Source organism: Haemaphysalis longicornis, unplaced genomic scaffold, assembly GCF_048455015.1.
Source record: "Haemaphysalis longicornis isolate Haplotype H1 unplaced genomic scaffold, Haemaphysalis longicornis Haplotype H1 scaffold_1, whole genome shotgun sequence".
NCBI classification, from domain to species: domain Eukaryota; kingdom Metazoa; phylum Arthropoda; class Arachnida; order Ixodida; family Ixodidae; genus Haemaphysalis; species Haemaphysalis longicornis.
In genome coordinates, this window is record NW_027526203.1 from 275,621,561 (window position 1) to 275,638,431 (window position 16,871).

General features: G+C 52.3%; 1 protein-coding gene across 1 annotated transcript; it reads left to right on the forward strand.

Annotated features, from left to right (window-relative positions):
* The first annotated feature begins 12,514 nt into the window (after nt 1-12,514).
* Nucleotides 12,515-16,596, forward strand: LOC144158974 (uncharacterized). The gene is made up of 3 exons (XM_077690197.1): nt 12,515-13,384; nt 13,443-14,453; nt 15,583-16,596. The coding sequence occupies exons 1-3, from the start codon at nt 12,515-12,517 to the stop codon at nt 16,594-16,596; spliced, it is 2,895 nt and encodes a 964-aa protein (XP_077546323.1).
* Nucleotides 16,597-16,871: the final 275 nt, after the last annotated feature.

The following is a 16,871-nucleotide window of genomic DNA, read 5'->3' on the forward strand; positions in this document are numbered from 1 at the left end:
GGGGTGGGCTGTGCGGATGGTGGTTGCCGCTGCTGGGATCGGTCTGTCTTCTGTAATAATAGCAGCCGCAAAAGCTGGTCGGTGTCTATATTCCGCGGCGTCTACGTAAATGGAGTCAGGAGATGGGGGGAATAGGCGTGAGTGTGCCAAGGCGCGGGCCCTTCGTCGGGCTGCGTGGTGGTTAGGATGCATGTGACGGGGAAGGGGGAGGATTTCGAGGTTTTCGCGGTGAGATAGGGGTAGGGGGTGTAGGTGGGTTGGGGGGCCTGGAGCAGTGAGGTTGAGTTGTTGCAGGACGATCGAACCTGTGGGAGTTGTGGATAGACAAGCAAGTTGGCTAAGGCGGTGGGCTTCGAGGAGCTCGGGGATTGTGTTAAATGTCCCAGTTGAAAGGAGGCGGATGGTAGAGGTGTTGGGTGGAAGGAGAAGTGCTGCTCTGTATACCCTGCGCTGGAAGGCTTCCAATTTGTCGAGTTCCGCTTTTGTAAGCGATAAGTAAGGAAGGGAGTATGTGAGTCGTGAGGTGAAGAGAGCTCTAACGAGTTGTAATCTCTCTTTTTCGGAAGGGCCATGGCCGCGGGCGGTGATTTGACGGATAAGTCCTACTATTTGTGTCGCGTGTCGGCTGAGTGTTTGTATTGTGGAAGAGTTGCCTCGATTTTGCTGTAGGGTCAGTCCAAGTATGGTGAGGGATGGCGTAGGTGTTATTGGTTGGTCATTGATGTGGATTTGTATGGGGGGGAGGCCAAGGGGTGGGCCGGCGGCGCGGAGTTAGGATGAGCATGTGGGACTTTTCAGGAGCGCATGATAGGCCTGCTGAGTGGGCGAACTTGTTTATGGTGTCCGTTGCGATTTGAAGGGTGGATTCAATGTGGGCGTCACTGCCGTGAGTTACCCACACTGTTATATCGTCGGCGTATAGACTGCTGTGGAGTGAGGGAATATTGATGAGCGCGGTAGCGAGAGGGATGAGACCTATGTTAAACAGTGTGGGAGATAAGATTGAATCTTGGGGGGTGCCACGGTTGGGGAGGTGCAGGGTTGGGGATTGTCTATTGCCGAGTTTAAGGGTGGCTGTACGGTCAGACAAAAAGGATTTAACAATATTGAAGAGATTTGTACCTACTTTCAAGTTATTTAATGAGGACAAAATAGCTGAGTGGGAGATCCGATCAAAAGCTTTCGTTAGATCTATGGTAAGGATTGCCGACGTGTCTTGATCCGGGAGTGCTTTGAGTAGTTGATGATAAATTTGGAGGTGAATGTCGTTGGTTGCGAGATGTGCGCGAAATCCGAACATGTTATCGGGGAGAAGACGCTGTTGATCGAGGTGCCGATTAAGGCGTGATACTATCATCTGTTCAAAGAGTTTGCAGATGCATGAAGTGAGTGAAATGGGACGTAAATTGAGCGCTGAGAGAGGTTTGTGAGGCTTGGGGATCAGTGTTATGGCGGCATGTTTAAATTCTGTTGGTAGGTGCCCGGTTTCCCAGCAGTGGTTGTAGTAGTCGAGGAGTTGTTGGTGTGAGTGAGGTTCTAGGTTTCGGAGGGTAGTGTATGTTATGCAGTCTGGTCCAGGTGTCGTGGTGCGGGTGGCGGTATGTAGGGCAGATTGCAGCTCGGCGAATGTGAATGCGGTGTCTAGTTTGGGATTTGGTGTGCCAGAGTAAGTTACAGAAGGTGCTTGTGGTTCCGGCGGCGAAATGTAAGTGTCGGTAAGAATTTGCGGCCACGTATGGTCGGCTCCCGTGATATTATGGGCTAATAGGTTGAGGCGTGCTTGGGATTCTGTTTTGGATGAAGAGGGGTCGAGTAGGTGCCTGAGTATACGCCATGTTTTTTTCATGCTGAGGCCTTTAGAGAGGCTGTCGCACATGCGTCCCCAAGCGGTGGTTTGCAGTTGCATGCTATGATGCTCGATTTCGCGTTCTAGGAGGGCAATTCTGCGGCGTAGCTTCCTATTGTGGCGTTGCGTTTTCCACCTCTTTTTGAGGCCCTGGTGCGCCTGAAGGAGGTGTGCGAGTCTGGGGTCTAGAGTTATGGAGGGCGTTGAGGCTGTAGTCGTAGAGCTATGTTTCTGCACATCGGTGTGTATTCCGCGTATCCACTCCATTAGGTTAAATGATTGAGGTGTTGGGTTGATGGGAAGTGCTTGCATGCGGTTACTTCGGAATTGGTGCCAATTGATTATTGTGTGCGGTCGGGGTTTTTTTGCTGTAAGGGGTGCTGTAGTAGTGGTGATGTTAAGAATGTAATGGTCACCCGAGGGTATGGTCCAAACGTTGCCACGTGGTGCGGTGGGTATTTTTAGTAATGGAGAGGTCTGGAGATGTGTCTCGCTGTGTGCTGGTGCCGTCCCGGGTGGGAATGTATGTTTCGTTTTCAATGGTGAGGCGGTGATGCTGTATGGTTTCCCATAAGAGTCTGCCTTTTTTGTTCTGAGTTGAATAACCCCAAGCTGGGTGAGGGGCATTGGAATCTCCGGTAATTATTAAGGGGGCTTTGTTCGCCTGTTTTATAGCTAGTTTGAACAGTTCGTGAAAGGTGTGTTGCAGTCGAGGAGAGCTGTACACGTTCAGTATGTAGGTGGTCTGGGTGGTGTGGGTCTTGGGTATGAGGCGTATGAATGTGTGAGGGGGGAGGTCGGGTCGCAGTTCTAGGTATTGTGCTGTGAGCTTTTTACTGACTAGTATGGCGGTGTAAGAGTCCTTTTGTATTGTGCGGAAGTGAATACATTTGCATTCTGGTCCTGGTTCTTGGAGGGATATAACTTCGGGGGTTTCGGGTGTGCCGTCGATAAGAGCTTGCAGCGCTGCGCGTTTACGGCGGAATCCTCGACAATTCCATTGCCATACGCGCAGAGTATTAGAGCAGGTGGTTGGGTGGGCCATTTGGAATAGGTTGATGGGAGGCGGAGGCAGGGAGGAGACGGGTTAGTGCTTCAAGGTGGGATTGCATGCGGGATGTTTGCTCGGTGAGGGCGCGGACTGTGTCGAGGAGGACAGTTATATTGGAAGTTTGTTCTTTGAGTTGTTCTTCCAGATGGGTAACGCGGTCTTGGGGGGATTCGGAAGCTCGCTTTTTGTTCTGGTTGAGCGGACTTTGAGAGAGTTGTAGTGGTTGTGTATGTTGCACAGGGTGAGCTCGCAGTTGCGCATTTTCGGCTCTCAGGCGGGCAACTTCTTGTCTCAGTAGTTGTAACTCGTGGAGGATGGGATCGGGAGGGTTGGCAGGGAAGGAAGGTTTGTGGGAGGGAGGAGTGGCTGGTAGGTGATGGGAGCTCACCTGGGCGTATACGCCCAGGTGAGCTCCCATCACCTGGGTGATGGTGAGCTCCCAAGGGGCCAAAAGCGACCTATAGGTTGCTTTTGGCCCCTTGGGAGGTCCTGCGTGCGGCCTGTTGGCGTCACTTCCACCGCATCCGTTTTGCAGAGACTGGTGGTGGTGTTGCGTGGGGTGGTTCACAGGTTGATGCTGTTCAGTTGAGAGGAGAGGAAAGTCCTTCTGGGATGCGTTGTTGGGGGTCTTGTTGGGGCCGGTTGTGTTACGTGAGACTGATTGGAGTTGGTTGAAGTTCTGGACGTCTTCCCCAAAAGCTCGGGTGTCCTTTCTTGGGGGCGGTCTGGGTCGGTAGCGTTGGGGACAGGCAGGGGATCCCGTGGGGTGTGGGCCGGAGCAGATGATGCAGAGGGGGTGACAAATATGCTGATCTGGTGGGGAGCTGAGGCCACATGTTGGGCAGCGTGGAGGAGAATTGGGGTTGGGGCAGACATCCGGTCTGTGCCCGGTGGCCCAGCAGAGATGGCATGCCTCAGTCTTGCGCTTGGAGGGGCGACAGCCAAATGTAACCATCTGATAACGGATCCAGTAGGGCACTCGAGTGCCCTACTGGATCCGTAATTTGGAATAGAGGAGTAGATCCCATTCTTCTTGCGTCGATGATTTGTATATGTGGGTTGTGCTCAATGAGCGTGTTGATGATGTCTTCTGGTGGAAGGTCTAGTGGCAGCCCTGAGATGACTCCGGCGCAGGTGTTTGTCGGTGCTGGCACATGTGTGGCCAGAGCATAGGTCTTCCCTTCGATGCTGAGCGTAGTGAGTGAAGCGTATCGCAGGGCGTGGTCCTCATGAGGAGTACTCACTACGATGAAATTAGACTGGTAATGCAAGCGAAGCTGGTCTTCACGGTTGGGTGGTAGCTGCGCTTGTAGCTGCAGGAGAGCTGCTAATTCCAGGGGAGAAATGCGGCAGAGATTCAGGCCGCCTCGTGGCCTCAGGACTATCTTGATGTCCGATGGCGGAAGGGGCGATTGGGGGGGAACGAACTGTCGGCCTGGTGGGCTCGGGCTTTTTCGGATATTGCCGGTTGCGGGGCTGTGATTCGGTGGTACCGCAGACGCGAAGGCGCGTTGTCTACGGCGCACTACGATCCAGCGGTTGGAGTTAGGGGGTGACTCAGTGGAACAATCTTCGTCTTCATCGACGGCGACGTGCATTTCGTCCATGGAGGGCTCCGTTATGGTATTTGACGTCGGGGCGTTCGGCATGGTTAAGGCAGTGTCACTCGTAGTTTGTTGGGTAGACATCGGTGGAATCGTAGAACCTGCAGCATTCTGCGCGGCGTCAATGGTCGGGTCGGCGAGCATCGCGGCGGCGGCGTCCGCCGCTGCGCGTCTGTGGCGGCTGCGGCGGCGTCCGTAGCTACGCCGGGTTGGGCCGATGGCGAGGCGAGGCGCGTTAGGCTTAGCCAGGCGACCCACCTGCGGAGATCTTCTATCGCTGATTTTGAGAGTTCGGGTGACCCAACGGCGATGAAAATGGTATCAGTCGATGCCGCTTGACTTGCTGATCACGGTGATACCGAACTGGGACGATAGACTTGGCTTGTCGCGCAGACACGGCGGGTTTGTTGGAGAGCACATGCGAGGTCCGCTCGACTCGTCTGGCCCCCTGGTGGCCGTCTGCTTCTTGAGAGTCAGTATAGATGTTAAGGGGACTGTGTGGGGATGCATGGTGGACAATGGCCTTTCTAATAGCGTAGGTTTCTGCTTCTGTGTTATTAAGGCAGGGGTATATGTCGGAGGAGGAGAAGCGAGCCTCGCACGTACTTACTGCCCAGGCCCAGATGTTTTTAGTAGGGTGGCATGCCGCGTCCGTGAAAACATGCTTTTCATCAAGGGCTTTACTGATCTTTTTAGAAAAATATTTGGCTCGGATTTGGCGTCTTTCGTCGTTTTTGCGAGCCGCCATGTGCCTAGGTATGGGTGCTACAGTGATGCGGGCATGGTCTTCGCGGGGAATAGCTAGGTTTGCCGTGGTAGCCTGATGAGCGGAAAATCCCAAAGAACCTAATAATTCCCTGCCTGGTTGGGTGTTCCGAAGCCGTATTAGTTGATTGTGGCGATGGGCCGCGATGATTTCCTTGCACGTAACATAGAGCCCCGTGTTCTCTATGTGGGTGTTCGCCGGGCAGATAGGAACACTTAAAGCAAATTTAGTAGTCTTTCGAATGAGGGCGTTAATCATCTCGTGATGGTGATTTGTGAGAGTGCAGTACTGTAGCGCGCATCTAATTCGGGAGATAATAAGAGCGTCCTGCAGTTTTAGTAGATCAGCTTCCTTCAGGCCGTGGTTTAGATTTGCAGTTCTTCGGCAGACATTTAGTAATTGCGCTCCTTGTCTTAATATATGCGCAACCGCCGAGTCTGCTTTGCCATTGCTTTGGATGTGGAGTCCAAGTATTTTTATCTCCTTGCTGGTTTGGATTGGTTGGTTGTCTGAATACTCGGGGGATTCCATCGTGGGTGGTGAACTGGGAGGAGTATGGACTTTTGAGGGCTGCACTGGAGACCGATTTCTTTGGCGGCTGAGCTGATGGCGAGAAGGGCTGTTCGTAGAGTATCTTGAATTTGTCCTGGGGAGCCTTTCGAGGTCCAAATCGTGATATCGTCCGCGTATAAGATGTGTTGGAGGTCGGGTATATTCTTCAAGGCCCTGTGTATTCTCAGCGTGGACAACGTGAACAGTGTCGGGGAGATCACTGCTCCTTGGGGAATTCCTCGTTGTGGGTGTTGGATAGTAGGCGTTTGATGGTCTCCTACCCGTAGGGTCAGTTTGCGTTCCCTGAGGGAGTCCCGGATGTAGTTATACATCTTTGGCCCGTATTTCGTAGCCTCCAATTCGCGTAGAATTGCATCGTGGGCTATGTTATCAAAGGCTTTCTGTAGGTCCACTGCCACGATGGCTTTGAGTTGCGCCAAGCTGGGATCCTTTGTGACATCTTCATATAGGGCCAGCAGGGCGTCCTGGGTCGACAGTTTGGGCCGAAAGCCAAGTAAATTATATGGGAGGTGGTGAGTGTCTTCAAGGTGGTCCTGAAGTCGTCTAAGAACCATCCTCTCTAATAGTTTTCCCGCATTGGAGCTGGCCCAGTGGGTGCAGAAAAACCACACGGGTCCGGTAGGCATTTTTGTCTTTATCTTTTATATCGTCTTGGAGGAAGGGGAGAGAAATTTTTTATAATCTTCAACCGCGTGCATTGTAATCTGCCAATCAGAACTATAATTTATTGTGTTCGCCGGTGAAAACCATCATTCCGTTGATTATATTTCGTTTAACAAATGTTGTGTTGAAGGGTGGCTTGGCTTCGTGAGCAAGCGCATGAGAACTTTACAAAAGACAGCGTACTATGCAAACTATATGACTTCCGATTTGCTTCTTGAAGACCTTTTTTTATCTCGTTCGACCACAAACTCTAGCTGGTAGTATTTCTCTGTGAAATACTTGTTTTTCAATGACTGAAGTTTTCAACTACGTAGGGTTTTGAACTTCGTCTAGAATGCCTTTGCGCAGAGCTGTTCAACACTTGTTTTTGTATCATTTCGTCCATATCGATCGGTACAGCATGTCGTCTTTTCGGGAGGAAATAGGTGTTAGGGAAAAGGGAAAATCAATTATACGAGCGTTAGGTACCCGCATGCTGCACGCTGCTGCTGCTGCTGTTGCAACGTTCCTGCATACTGACACTCCGCCCGCGTTCGTTCCACGGTTGCACCGACGCAGCGACGCCATGTCTCGTGCTAGAGCCATCTACGCCGCTGGCACGCTTGGGTCTTTGTCAGCTTTATGCCCCTCCTTCACTCTCTCCTCTCGAGACCCACTCGCTTACAAACTATTTTGTATGCTTCGCTCCAACAAGGTTTTGCCTTGGACGCCGACTCGCAAACACCTAAATGAGCTGGGAATATTTCTGAGCATTTCACTAGAGCCTCAACCTCTGATGGAATTGCGTGTAATGGTTGCTTTATTTTATAACGAATACGTCGGTTTGTGGCAGAAAAAGATGCCGTAATAAAAAAAAAATCATGTAGATATCGCGCCGTGGGCGAAGCTGTTATCTGTGTTTGCGCTGATTATTGCTGCTTTTGACTCCGTGTATTGACGTCGTTCATACGCAATGGAATACTAGTGGTGTTTCGGCTCAGTCCAGTACCGCGATTGTTCACGACCGTATTGTTTAGACATTTTTTCACTTCGGTATTACTACCCAGTACAGACTCGCCTTCAAAGTTACCCTTTGCGACGTATCGAATCTGTTCCGCTTTATGTTAACGAGTGGAATTGAGGATGATATTGACTCTATGTGTCATCAACTAAAGATCGCTTGTCATCCATCTTCCGTCACAAGCAATACGTTGAGGCTACGCGGCTTCGACGTCCACTTCCATCACGATAAGGGAATTTAAATGCCACTGCCTCAACGCAAAGATAAAGAGAACAACCGGAGGGTTATGTGGAGGGCTGCTACTATGCCCTGAGAAGTGTGTCTTAATCACGATATACGTTTTTAAATTTAACGTTTCCAAACTTTAGTTTATTATTATTTTTTAATTTTTTTTGTGCCCCCTCCCCGAACCGAAATCCTGCGTGCGCCACTGGGTGCCACCACTCGTCAATACGGTTCAGGGACCGAGTTGCTTCACAGGCGGTCCAGTGCAGTGATGCACGCGAAGGGAGGGTGACGTCTGCCTTTCAAGGGCCACTGTGAATGGTTGAATACTTATTAAAGCGAAACTTTCTACGCCTCACTGATGACGACCGTCCCGTCACGAAAACGCACTACAGGAAAGCCAACCGTACGCAGTGGAATTCACAAAATGATGTTGATGATGATGACAAGAGAAGGCACATCAAGCGCCTCAAGAAAAAAAAAAAAAACGCTCCCCGTGGTCGGAACCTAACCTGGATCCCTCACGTTGTGAAGCCGAAGTCTGTTCGATTGCGCCACGCTCGAAGGAGTTCGGATTTAAAGCGCAGCTTTCTTGGTCTCAGTGATGGCGGCCGCCCCGTTACCAGAACTCCGTGAACCCCTACAACTGCAACGACAGCGAACGAATCCCCGCACGGGATAGCTGAGCGTTTCAGCCATCGTTGTCTTTAAACGAAGGGGCGCTAGTTCTTCTTTTGCTTAACGAGAAGATCACACCTTTCGTAGCTCTTCTTGCTTTTGTTAGGCGAAAAACCATGCTTGTTTGTACAAAAAAAAAAAGATATGAAACTGGTATTTCTCTCTCCTGTTTCTCTTATTATTTTTTTTTCGTGACGCAAGAAAGCAGGTGCCATTTATGGTTCCCAAAGTCAGCCGATGGACCACCGACCAAAAATACTGAGCCATGGAGGGCGGTGCTGTCCCCTTGGAGAATATGCGGTAGAAAACACCCGCGCATTGGCCGCATGGTCGCGTATAGACGATAGCGCATCGCCTGCTGGTTGGCAGTAAATCGGAAAGGTTGCTCTCGCGTTTGCGTGCGTGAATCATTTGATGGCCTTAATGCAACACGGCAAAAAATTGGGCCGAAATTAAAACTGACACGTACGTATATAGTTAACTGCCTGCGGTATTGCGATAGCCTGCTTGATGATGTTTATCAGATGCGGTTTGTGCCTTCAAAAACGTGCCCAGCAGTTCCCATGTGCATTTATTATAAATTTGCGCGTCCATAACTTAGTTATTTATTTTTACTTTTCCAGTTTCAACAGTCACGATTTGCGACGTCACAAATTGTGAAAAACATGCATAGAAGAGCGATTCCTGCTTTCGGTCTCTTCGAGGTTTCGGGGTTATTGAACACCTGCTGCTGCTATGGGGTATACTAGTCTTTGCGGCGCTGTAATCTACTAATATTACTTTGACACTTCGGCTTCCTTTTCCAGCGGAATCTCCAGGACAGGCATCGCTCTATTGAAATAAAAAAAATGGCCGTGTATCGGCTCACTTCGCTGCAAATGTTGAAAGACGTTGGCCTCCTTCCGCCGCTGCCACGTAAATGCCTCTCTCTTCTCCCCCGCCTACCTCTCACGCCTTCCCCTCCCGTCTCGCTCCTCCTACGATAAACACGAAGGCTGATCTGATTGACTGATTGTGGGGTTTAACGCGCCGACGCAACACAGGCGTTGAGGCGCGCCGTAGTGGAGGGCTCCGGACTAATTTTGACCACCTGGGGATCTTTAACGTGCGTCGGAATCTCGTACACACGGGCGTTTTTGCTTTCCGCCTCCATCAGAAAAGCGGCCGCCGCGGGCGGGAAGCGAACCCGCGACCTCGTGCTCAGCAGCGCAACGCCTTAGCCACTGGGCCACAATAAACACGAAGGAGGTTTACTAAAGTCAGTTCAATTTTCCCGCGTTCCAATGCTCGCGCCATCTACTGGAACTTTTTGTCAGTGTTGAACTTGGAACACCGTCACGAGGTACAGGCTCGCGTGAGCTCTTTTTGTACTTTTGGGTCAAAATACTGTTCCCAACGCATATTTTTTTTGCTGTCGCAAATTTCCAGCACACATCTATTTTCAATTAGAAGAGCACTGCGAGTACCAGTTCTGCATTTATGTTTGCTTCAAATATGTCTAATATTTTCTTTTTGCTCGACAATGTTGACAAGTATGAAGTCTGTTCCCAGATTTACTGGTTCGGAAAGGTTTTGGCTATATAAACTGCTCGTTCAAGGATTTTTTAAACTTTTGGCCGGACGGCTGAATCGAGGGACAGACAGACAGACGTACGTACATACATACGTACGTACGTACGTACATACACACACATACAAACATACATACGTACATACATACATACGTACGTACAGACAGACAGACAGACAGACAGACAGACAGACAGACAGACAGACAGACAGACGACCGAATATTCGAGTTTAAGTAGCCCGAGAAACGATCGTCTTTAAAAGAAGCTCTGTGTCTTGTTCAAACCTCACGGTCTAGCATCTGAATTTGTGCGTCCGTCTTTAGGGGCCGACATGATGCCTGTCTTGATTTTTATCCTGGCTGAACTGACAGCCGTACGTCCAGTCGGTAATTTGTGCCTGCTTTCGTAGAGGCAAGCCACATAGTGCCAACCATAGAGGCACGAGCGCGCTCACTCCGCCTGCAGGCTCGAGAAATATCTGTCCCGACTCCCGAGTAAGGAAAAAAAAATGTTTCTTTCGCCAAGATGTTGTTGGAATGGCTTAGGGATTTTAAACCATGAATGCACTCCTCGCAAGTGGATGCAGGCAGGCGGCACTCGCTGTCCAGGCTTGGAAAACTACAGAATTAATTTAGTCAAGATAGTCGATTGGATGATAATTTTGTTGTGATAACACAGTGCATTGAAATTGCGAAAGTGCAGAATAGACCACTATGGATTACGTTCTTCGACATTAAAGGGGCATATGACAACGTAAACAGAGAACTGCTGTGGAGAATGCTGAAACTCCAGGGATTAGATGACGAGTTAATATGGTTCCTTATAGCGATCTATAAAAATAATAGAGTGCAGCTGACATGGGAAGGGCAGAAATGCGCACAGCAGGTCAACACCCATCGGGGACTGAAAGAAAGATGCCTTTTGAGCCCAATACTGTTTATGCCTTTCATGACAGGGTTAGAAAAGAAGCTAGACGAAAGTCAATTATGGCTCAATCTAACGCATATGTTGCTAGGCGAAGTGGTACAACAGAGTATTCCGGGAATGTTATACGCAGACGACATTGTTCTTTTAGCTGATAACCAGACCGATATGCAACGGCCCATAAATATTAGCCGTCAGGAAGCCACCAACCTCGGGTTAAATTTTAGCGCAGAAAAAGCGGGAATAACGGTTTTCAATGACACTAGCGCTGACGCAGTGTCAATCCAGCATGTCGAATTGCCCAGAGTCAAGGAATATAAATACTTGGGAGTGTGGATAAACGAAGGGGATAACTACTTAAGAACTCATGAGGAGCAACTTAAGGGTAAGGGAAAACGAAACGCAGCTATAAGCTTTGAAGTAGTGAGAGGAATATTGAAAGGAGTAATGGTTCCAGGTCTCACATTTGCGAATGCAGTACTCTGCTTAAAATCAGACGTTCTTTCAGGCCTTGAAGTGAACCAGAGAACGGTAGGCCTTTTGGCCTTAGGAGCGCACGGAAAAACAACTAACGAAGCAGTGCAGCGAGGTAAGGACTGGGCGTTGTTTGAAGTTTGAGAACCGCAGAGTAAAATATGTTTTGAGAGGAGGTTGAGAGCAATGGATCAACGTAGGTGGGCAGCTAAAGTTTTGAGGTACCAATACATGAAAAGCGTGGACACGCAGTGGCTAAGGAAGACTAGAAAGTAGGCTAACGATTAAATAACGGAAAGAACAGTGGAGAATGGAAGACAGCCAAGGTAATCAAAAAAAAGGCAAGGCAGATAGAAACGAATAAATGTAGACAAAAAAATGGAAGCTAGAACTTCGTGAGAGATGTACAGGGCTGAGAAATTAGACATCAGAAAGGAAAATTTCTACGTAATTCCTAAGGCAGTGCTTTGCTTTTTGAGGCTAGAGCAGGTTGTTTGTGAACTAAGGGCTTTGTGGGGAAGTATACACAAAATGATGGGGTATACGCGTCGTCTGCAGCAAAGAAACGGAAACTATGCGGCTCATAGTGTTCGAATGCGGGGCTATCCATCCAAATATAGAGGGAAATATTCGGCTTCCAGAATCCCTATGATTTAAGGGTAGCACAGAGGAGGTTAACTTCAAGGCGGTCGAGGCGACGGAAACAAGATTAGAATGCTGGTGGACGAAAAGCAGTGAGGGGAATATTGCTTAGGATAGCTACCACCTGTAACAGAAAATTTTGTGCCTATCCTAAGACCAATGCGACTGTGGCGACCACTGCGCACAAACCTGCGCAGCCTCCGTCTCGTCACTGTTTAGCCCAGCGTGACACGGCCACTCGCTGCAACACGTTTCCGATAAGGGACAGCGACACCGCAGTTTCGCCGGAGGCTTACGTCACCACTGGGGTCGATAAAACCCAAGCCGCTAAGCTCGAGATTAGGATTGTTCCTCTAACCTTTCGAGCGCAGGCCGGCATGCTTGCCCCGCTGCTGCTTCCACGTTAATAAACAGTTATGTTTTACGTCGGGATGCTGCCTTCTACCGACGCGGCACCCCCCCTCTGGTGACCCGGAAAACGAACTAACCGCACCGCCATGGCCGACGCAGAAGCCCTCACCGCTCTCCGCCAGCAAGTACAACAACTTCAACAGGAACTGCAACAAACCAAGCAACAGCAACAATCTCGCAACGCCCCCGCAAACGAGGACGTGCCTACCGGCTCCGCTGAGGACGCCAGAGCTCCTACAGAAGCCTTCCCGCACGCTGCTTCCTGGCGTGTTGCTGTCAAGCTTCCGCCGTTTTGGGCGGACTCGCCCGAGGTCTGGTTCGCCCAGGTCGAGGCCCAGTTCTCCTTGGCGCGCATCACGCAAGACCGGACCCGCTACGATTACGTCGTCGCTCACTTGGACGCACGTTACGCCAACGAGGTCCGGGATATCCTTGCCAACCCACCAACGGACAATCTGTACGAACATCTGAAGACTGCACTTATCCGCCGCTTGCCACTCTCGGAAGAACAGAAGATACGACAACTGCAGTCAGCAGAGCTCGCTGAGCGCAAACCTTCGCAGCTCCTGCGCCACTTGCGTGCGCTCGCGGGCAACATGCAAGTCCAGGATTCTTTCCTGCGATCGCTTTGGCTTCAACGGCTCCCGCCGCACGCCCAGGCGATTCTGCAGGCTCAGGTCAAGCTACCTCTCGACGAACTTGCGGAGATTGCTGATCGCGTCGTCGAGGCCTCCTCGCCGCAGTTGTCGCCCACCATCCAGGCTGTCGCCGCACCGCTGAACACCACGGAGTTTACACGCCGTATCGACGACATCGATCGACGGCTCACCTCCATCCAACAACACCTGGATGGACGTCTTCCGAAGCCACAGCGCCGCCATTCGCAAAGCCGCGACCGTAACACCACCTCGTCACCACAACCGGACATCAACGGTCCGTCTACCACCGACGCTTCGGTGACAAAGCCCGGCAGTGTCGTTCACCCTGTTCCGTGGGATATGCGGAAAACGACAGCGGCAGCTCGTAGAGACGGCCGCAAGCTGCCAACCCGGAGGCCGTCGCATCTTCGTCACCGACCAAATCACGAAGCAGCGTTACCTGGTCGACAGCGGTTCCGACCTTTGCTGCTACCCGCGACACCACCTTCAAGGCCCTCGTCCGCCGACATCTTTCGAGCTCAACGCGGCGAACCAGTCCACAATCAAGACGTACGGCTCGCTGCGCCTGCACATCCAGCTCAAGAACCTATGCCGCGACTTTCACTGGAACTTTGTCATCGCCGACGTCGCCGAGCCAATCATCGGCTCAGACTTTCTGGCTCACTACAACCTCCTTCCGGACTGCCGCAACGTCCAGCTAATCGACGCGACAACGGGACACTCCACACCAGGCCAGCGAACGACCGCCCAACAGCCAAGCATCAAGGTGCTCAGCATTGACAATCCCTCGCCGTACCATGCCATCCTCGCCGAATTTCCCGGTTTGTCGCGCCCCAGCGGACTGCCACGCAAAGTGCAGCACACCACCGTGCACTACATCCGGACCACTTCAGGTCCCCCAGTTTTCTGCAGTGCCCGTCGCCTTGCCCCGGACCGCATGCGCATAGGCAAAGCAGAGTTCGAGGCCATGCTCCGCGAAGGAACCGCCCGCCGCTCTGACAGTCCATGGGCTTCACCACTCCACCTTGTCCCGAAGAAGACCGAAGGCTGGCGGCCCTGTGGGGACTACCGCGCCCTAAACGCTCGCACCATCCCGGACAGGTACCCCGTCCGCCACATACAGGACTTCGCCCATCGCATTCACGGCTTCCACGTGTTCTCCGTGCTAGACTTGGTGAAGGCCTACACACAGATACCCGTGAATCCGGATGATGTCCCGAAAACCGCTATCATCACACCCTTTGGGTTGTTCGAGTTTCCCTTCATGAGCTTCGGCCTGCGGAACGCTGGACAAACCTTTCAGCGCTTCATCGACGATGTCGTTCGCGGCCTCGACTTCTGTTTCGTTTACCTTGACGACATACTGGTATTTTCCCGCGACACCGAAGAGCACCACAGGCACCTTCGCCTGCTGTTCGAACGCCTCGATGACCACGGTCTACTCGTCAATATCCAAAAAAGCACGCTAGGCACTTCCGTCGTCCATTTCCTTGGCCACGAAGTTTCGTCTGAGGGCATTCGGCCCTTGCCCCAACGCATCTCGGACCTGCAAAATTACCCTCGACCCACCACCGCTAAAGACCTTCGCCGTTTCCTCGGCATGCTGAACTTCTACAGGCGTTTTTTGCCACACGCAGCCGAACACCAGGCTCACCTCCACGATGCTTTGGCTGGGCTACGAGGAAACCAACCCGTCACGTGGACACCAACGTTAGCGAAAACCTTCGAAGATTGCAAAGCCGCCCTCTGCACCGCCACGCTCCTCACCCACCCTGTGCCAGACGCTCCCTTGGGACTCTTCACGGACGCATCTAGTTTCGCCATCGGCGCCGCCCTCATGCAACGCGTGGACAACACCTGGCATCCCTTGGCTTTCTTCTCGAAGAAACTCGCAACCCCGAAAACGACCCCTTCAGTCGCCAGTTCCACTGACGAAACCACGACCACCGCCCCGACCAATTTGCCAGCCTACTACAGAACTTCTGGCGATATACGAAGCAGTGCAACACTTTCGCCATATTCTCGAAGCACAGAACTGCACCATCTATACCGACAACAAGCCTCTCACCTACGCCTTCTCTCAACGTCGCGACAAACTCCCGCCTGTTCAGCAGAACCAACTCTGGTTAATCGCACAGTTCACCACCGACATCCAACATGTCAGCGGGAAAGACAACGTGGTCGCCGACGCGCTTTCACGTGTAGCCACCATCAGCTCGGCGCAGATAACAGCGGACGTCCTCGCCGAGGCTCAGACCACGGATGCCTAACTGCAAGAACTCCTCAAGGGCACGTCCTCACTACAGCTACAAGAAGTCCCCATTCCAGGGTCGGCAACCTCAATCTGTTGCGACACGTCGACAGGACGAAGCAGGCCCTATGTGCCCCTGTCCCATCGCCGTGGTGTTTTCAACCAGCTACACAACCTCAGCCATCCCGGCATACGTGCCTCTACACGTCTCGTAGCTGACCGCTATGTCTGGCCCTCTATGCAGCGCGATTGTCGCACGTGGGCGCGCTCCTGCATTCACTGCCAACGTGCCAAAATCACCAGGCACGTCACGTCCCCACTCGGAACATTCCCTCAGCCCTCTGGTCGGTTCGAGCACGTCCACCACGACATCATAGGACCCTTTCCCCAGGCTGGACCCTACCGCTACTGTCTCACCGCCATCGACCGATACACTCGATGGCCCGAGGCATGGCCCCTCGAGGGAATCACCGCAGAAGACGTCGCCTCGGCCTTCTTCACCGATTGGATTGCTCGTTTCGGCGCCCCCCGCCGTGTAACCACCGACCAAGGACGACAGTTCGAATCGCACCTATTCAGGCTCCTCGGGCTGACTATCGGTTTTGAACGCTTGAGGACCACCAGTTACCACCCCTGCGCCAACGGCATGATCGAGCGTTTCCACCGACAGTTCAAGGCAGCCATTATGTGCCACCCGGACTCGACCTGGCTCGAGGCCATCCCTGCCGTCATCCTCGGTCTTCGCGCCACCTTCGAGCCGGACATCCACGCTACACCAGCAGAGCTCGTCTACGGGGAACCATTCCGTCTCCCAGGTGAATTTCTCGCAGCTCTGCCATCCAGCACTATGCCGTCAGACCCCACCGACTTCGTCGGCCGGCTCCGACGCACCATTGCCACCTTACGCCCGTCACCTGCAGCCCAACACAGCAAGCCTACACCTTTTGTGTTCAAGGAGCTAGCATCGTGCACGCACGCTTTCCTCCGCGACGACACCGTCCGCCGGCCTTTCCAGCCACCCTATAGCGGACCCCACCTAGTCGTTCGTCGCGACGACAAGAACTTCACACTGCGCCTGCACGGGAACGACGTCCGCGTCTCGATTGCCCGACTCAAGCCCGCATACATCGCTGCGAACGAACCGGGCAGCGCCACTCCTCCCACAGGCAACCTTCCACAGCCGCTGACGTCGCAGCCCGCTCCTTTCACGACACGCTCTGGACGTCTGGTACGCCTCCCAGATTTCTACAGACCCTGAGGGCTCTGTACTCCGCGGGGGGGTGATGTGGCGACCACTGCGCACAAACCTGCGCAGCCTCCGTCTCGTCACTGTTTAGCCCAGCGTGACACGGCCACTCGCTGCAACACGTTTCCGATAAGGGACAGCGACACCGCAGTTTCGCCGGAGGCTTACGTCACCACTGGGGTCGATAAAACCCAAGCCGCTAAGCTCGAGATTAGGATTGTTCCTCTAACCTTTCGAGCGCAGGCCGGCATGCTTGCCCCGCTGCTGCTTCCACGTTAATAAACAGT

What these genes read in the sequence shown, in the direction of transcription:
- LOC144158974 (XM_077690197.1), top strand. Translation starts at nt 12,515, where the DNA reads ATGGCCGACGCAGAAGCCCTCACCGCTCTCCGCCAGCAAGTACAACAA. An exon ending in CGTCTACCACCGACGCTTCG is followed by an intron (nt 13,385 to 13,442) that starts GTGACAAAGCCC and finishes GGAAAACGACAG; the next exon opens with CGGCAGCTCGTAGAGACGGC. An exon ending in TTTACCTTGACGACATACTG is followed by an intron (nt 14,454 to 15,582) that starts GTATTTTCCCGC and finishes CCCTCTATGCAG; the next exon opens with CGCGATTGTCGCACGTGGGC.